Source organism: Ostrinia furnacalis, unplaced genomic scaffold (assembly GCF_004193835.3).
Source record: "Ostrinia furnacalis isolate ACB-3 unplaced genomic scaffold, ASM419383v2 OfSCF3279, whole genome shotgun sequence".
In the NCBI taxonomy this organism is placed as follows: Eukaryota; Metazoa; Arthropoda; class Insecta; order Lepidoptera; family Crambidae; genus Ostrinia; species Ostrinia furnacalis.
The window spans coordinates 274,808-280,262 of record NW_021133518.1 but is presented as its reverse complement, the minus strand read 5'-3'; the positions used below and the strand labels follow the sequence as shown (position 1 = coordinate 280,262).

Genomic DNA, 5,455 nt, shown 5'->3' with positions numbered 1-5,455 from the left:
GATTTATAAGGGTGTAATTAGCGCAGCCACAATAAACTCTGAAGTAGAAATGCTTACGATAACTTATTTTGCTCTTGTTTTAAAGGTAGGTAGATCTCTCTTTGAAATTACTTAAATTCAGTACTTTATCGTTGAATAGACCCATGGGTTTCTACAACGACCGGTCCTGCACTGCCCACATCCAGGCATATATTTAGTGACTTACTGAGTGATTTTATTAAAATAGTATCAAGGAGATATCAAACAATCCATACTTATTTATAAGAAGAAAACTGACTGACATAGAGCATACATCAATCCCATACTCCATAGGATTCTTATAACGTAGGTGAAGACCAAGAAAGAAGGGATTATCTCGCACAGATTTACTTTTACACGTTGTACGCCACGCGGCTCACCGGTGAGCCACGAATAATAAAATTTCTATTGTGTCTTGTGTTCTCGGCAGTCAGTCGTAAGGCCGGTTTCCAAGCCCACCATCAAACAATTACTAAGCTTACGGAGCTATATTGAGGCGTTTAATCCTGAAAGTCCATAACATTCGGCATAAAACCCATACTTTCTACCGCAAGCACTTCTAATCGAAAATTACTTCTCCCGTAATGTGGTTCGCTCCCGTATGAAATTTACGAGGTTAATTTCCACACACGACAATACCCGCGCCTACGGTGTGCCGTAAAGTTACAATAGAAATAGAATGAGTAAGTTCTTTCCTTTGTAATTATGTAGGATTGTTTTTAACTAGGTATATTAACCCCCTTGTGTCCCTTAGAAGCTCTTATCTTAACAATCAATATACCTACAGTACTATTTTTGCTACTTTCAGTGTGAAATAAATTAATCATAATCATTCCTATTAAGTACATTCTCATTTTAGTAACTAACTTTTGTTTTTGTGTAAACCCCTAGTTGCAACTTAAAATGGAAAGCTTAAAAAAGATGCAATAGGAACAACTTTACAAAAAAGATGTAGTAAAATTTTCTCATATTAATTTATCGTCACAACAAAAGATAACAAATAATAAAGATGAGACTACTTCTTTTACTTCCATTAGAACGTAATGCACAATTTTACTTGGTTTCTTTCTTTGAGACGTCGACGTTTCATTTCGCGAGGTCGAAGTATTCTTCCTTTTTCAATAATCATCCCTGAAGATCGTGAGGAAGAAAACTTTTTAGGGATAAGACGGAGGTAAAAGTAATGAGTCTTATGCCCGTTTTCACCATCAATCCCTAATTTTTAAGTGACCCCTATGGTATCATATAACAGGAATTTCGTTTTCAAAGGAGTTACTTAAAAATTAGGGATTGATGGTGAAAAGTGAAAACTGACATTACTCATTTACTTTACAAAAGTTGGTTAAAATTCTTATCTTTATCCAGATCTATTTATATTTAGTAAACAAACGTGGAAGACGTAGCGTGGGCAGGCCTCCTACTAGGTGGACCGACGATCTGGTAAAGGTCGCGGGAGGAGCCTGGATGCGGGCAGCGCAGGACCGTTCATTGTGGAAAACCTTGGGGGAGGCCTTTGTCCAGCAGTGGACGTCATTTGGCTGAAACGAACGAACGAAACAAACGTCTCAATTATTCAATTAATGAAAAATATTCTAGTAGTAACATACTAAGACACGAAACTCAAATCAGTTATGCAAATTACCACGGTAATTAGAGACCGATAGAATCCCAATTCCCAAACACACAAATTACAAAACATTTAAGATTGCATTGACCCAAACATACTTGTGTATTCAATGATAACGACGGCACTTTTTCTTTTGCGGGTACTTCTAAATGTTTTTTGATGTCCCTTGTCACAGTTTCACCGTAAAATTACACTTTCTAATGACATTCTTAACCATATAGAAGCCCAAAAGAAANAAGTACCGTAAAATGGGGGGAATAGGGTTTAGGGTGAGAATAGGGACACATTCGAGATTGACTTTATGGTATAACTACACGATTACTATACGATTTAATGTATCAGGCAGAATTTGTATTTAAAGATTGCAACATTTTTTTTGTAATCTGGCAACATTAAGTGGTCCTGTCACACTGAATTAAAAAAAAAACAGTCATTTGTGAATTGGGTCAGAAACAAGAAAATATTGCTCTTCAAAACTTTTCAATTTCATAAATATACAGCGACGATACGAGTCGATGAAGTGTTCAGCATTATCTTCGGTGTTTCGGGAACAGAACGAGCTGTAATGTAAGTGATCTAACATATTATTTTTACTATAATTTTAACAAAATCTTAAACAGCCCGATTTCGACTAGATATGGGGAGATTAGGGTCGACTAAGAGTGTGAATAGGGTCGTGAGTAGTGGCAATCGGGTCGGAGAGTAGGTTTAATAGGGTCATACTTGGGGCAATCGGGACGGCTGTGGGTGAATAGGTTTTTTGTTAATAGGGTTGTCACAATAATATAGGTATTAAAATTTTTCTAGAAGGTACCTATTTTGGAGTACCTACTGATAAGTAATTTTAATCAAAAGTTATTTTCAAACAAAAAAAATGATAAAAAATAAACCAAGTGCCTAATAAAAAAATTACTTAATTATTTATTATTTTGTTTTAGTGGATACAACACAATGCCCCGAGAATATAAATCGAAGCCAAACGGGAAAAGGTACAAAAAGTATGACACATTAGTAATCGAACAAGCTTTAATTGAGTTAGCGAATCCTCAGGCAACAATTAGAACAGTTGCCGAAAAATTTAATATTTCTAGATCAGTCTTACAGAGACATAGCACAAGGCAAATGAAGTCACAAGGAGGCCAAACAGCTCTAACTAAAGAAGAGGAAGAGCATATCATATTAAACATTAACACATGTGCTGAATGGGGATATCCAATGGATGTCCTCGATTTAAGGGTTTTGGTCAAAAGTTATCTAGATATGTTAGGGGTTAAGCACAGGAGGTTTAAAAATAACTTGCCAGGAAGAGATTTTGTGTACAATTTTTTGAAGCGACATAAGAATGACATATCGCTGAGGCTTTGCCAGAACATAAAACGTTCCAGGGCAGCTGTATCGCCTTCTACAATTAATACATATTTTTCCGAATTACAAAACTCTATTGAGAACGTGCCACTTAATAATATACTAAATTATGACGAGACGAATCTCTCTGATGACCCAGGCCGTCATAAAGTATTAACAAGGCGTGGATGCAAATATCCAGAGCGAGTACTTAATCATTCCAAAGCATCAATATCGCTAATGATGGCTGGAACTGCTGCGGGAGAATTATTACCACCATATGTGGTTTACAAATCTACAAATATCTATGATTCGTGGATGAAAAATGGTCCCAAAGACGCAAGATATAACCGAACCTCATCTGGATGGTTTGATGCCCAATCATTTAGAGATTGGGTCAAAGAAATAGTTCTTCCATTTTATGAAAATAAGGAAGGAAAGAAAGTCTTAGTGGGCGATAACTTATCGTCTCACTTGTCTACAGAATTGATTGATCTGTGCAAGAGTCAAGATATACACTTCGTATTTTTGCCGGCCAATTCCACTCATTTGACGCAGCCTTTAGATGTTGCTTTTTTCAGGCCGATGAAAATAGCGTGGCGTCAGATTCTTCAAAAATGGAAAAAAACTGACGGCCGAGCACTTTCGACTGTACCAAAAGGTTGCTTCCCAAGGCTATTAAAGCTACTTATGGATGAAATAAATTCAGAAAATAATCTTCGGGCAGGTTTTCGCAAGGCTGGAATCAGTCCATTTAATCCAAATGAAGTCCTAGCAAGATTACCGCAAGAGACTGTTAATGGTGAAGAGGTAAAAGATGCCATTGATAAATCCGTTTTGAATTTATTAAAAGAAATGCGCTACGGAAGCATGAATATTATGGAACCGAAAAATAAAAGAAAAATTAATGTTATTGCGGGTCGAAGCGTGTCAAACGAAGAAATGGAAAGGTATGCTGAAACTGACCCTGAATCCGAAATAAAAAAGAAACGGATGAATACCGAAAAATCTAAAAAAGGAAGTTTAAAAGGCAAAGGTGTAGGTAAAAGAACACAAAAGAAAAGTGAAGAAAAAGAAAATAAATTGCTATTGCCAGGACCTAGCTCAGGAACACAGAAGCCCATACAGGAAACTTCAGAAATAATTAATGCAGAAGAATTTCAATACCAAGAACAAAAAGATGATTGGCGTGATATGGATGTAGAAAACATGCCTGTGATATTATCTGAAAATGTAGAGTTGTATGAAGAAATAGTAGAATCATGTGAAACATTTTTTTCAAACCAAAGTGATGTCACTAAAGAAACGAGTACTATTTCAGTTGAAAATGATCAAGCTAGTACTAGTTCTACTACAGCTAATATATACGACAATGCAGCAGAAGAGTCAAAAAATAAAAAAGACTCTACAAATGAGAAAAATAGATCTTTTATTATTGACAATAAAATAATTACTCAAACAGAATTAAAAAAACTTCTACCGAAAAATCAACGGAAACCAAATCTGATACCACTTACTAAAATAAATAATGATTTTATAATTAAGAAGACAGCAGTACGTGGTCCTAGAAACAATAATTTGTATAATAACAGTGACGAGATTCTAAGGATTCTAGAGAGTGATTGACTTTTCAGTTTTACCAAAGTTAAGCAATTTTAAGAAATAAGGAGATTTTTTTTTATGTTGATTAAGAAGTACCTCACTGTAATTGTTTTATTAGAGTGCATAAGTTTAAATTATACGTAGGTACATAACATACGTATGTGTAAGGTATATGATACCTTAAATTTCAATTTCAATTTTTACCAAAGTTAAGCAATTTTAAGAAATAAGGAGATTATTTATTTTTTTTATGTTATTTAAGAAGTACCTCACTGTTATTGTTTTATTAGAGTGCATAAGTTTAAATTATACGTAGGTACATAACATACGTGTAAGGTACATGATACCTTAAATTTAAATTTCAAGAGATTGAAGACTTCTTTACTATTTTTTAGATGTTTAAACAACTAAGTATTACACAAACAGTTTTGTGTGTCTTTGTTATGTTTTTTTCTATTGTATTTGTTATTATAAAAAGGGTAATTTATTTTTACGTTTATTTGATACCACTATTTTTAAAAGATTTTAGAAATGTCGCATAAAATTTAATACATCAATGTTGATTTCGTGAGTAATCGTAGTTTTATTTTATTCTTTAATTTTATTATATATGTAATAATATTTGAGTAAACGAAACTAAAACTGTTTTTAAAATATAAATAATATATACTAACAATAAAATTTATTGTTAGTATCACTACATAGTATAAGACAAAGTCGTTTTTTCTGTCCCTATATCCCTATGTATGCTTAAATCTTTAAAACTACGCAACGGATTTTTATAGAGTACCTAATTGAAGAGGAAGGTTTATATCTAGGTATAATTCATGCACATTGCACCCGTGCAAAGCCGGGGCAGGTCGC

At 34.1% G+C, this 5,455-nt stretch overlaps 1 protein-coding gene across 1 annotated transcript; it reads left to right on the top strand.

Moving 5' to 3' along the window:
* The first annotated feature begins 1,893 nt into the window (after nucleotides 1-1,893).
* LOC114357630 (uncharacterized) lies at nucleotides 1,894-4,955 on the top strand. The gene is made up of 2 exons (XM_028311345.1): nucleotides 1,894-2,212; nucleotides 2,584-4,955. The coding sequence occupies exon 2, from the start codon at nucleotides 2,597-2,599 to the stop codon at nucleotides 4,613-4,615; it is 2,019 nt and encodes a 672-aa protein (XP_028167146.1). The 5' UTR covers nucleotides 1,894-2,212; nucleotides 2,584-2,596; the 3' UTR covers nucleotides 4,616-4,955.
* Nucleotides 4,956-5,455: the final 500 nt, after the last annotated feature.

Coding starts and splice junctions, on each gene's coding strand:
- LOC114357630 (XM_028311345.1), top strand. CDS start 2,597: ATGCCCCGAGAATATAAATCGAAGCCAAACGGGAAAAGGTACAAAAAG.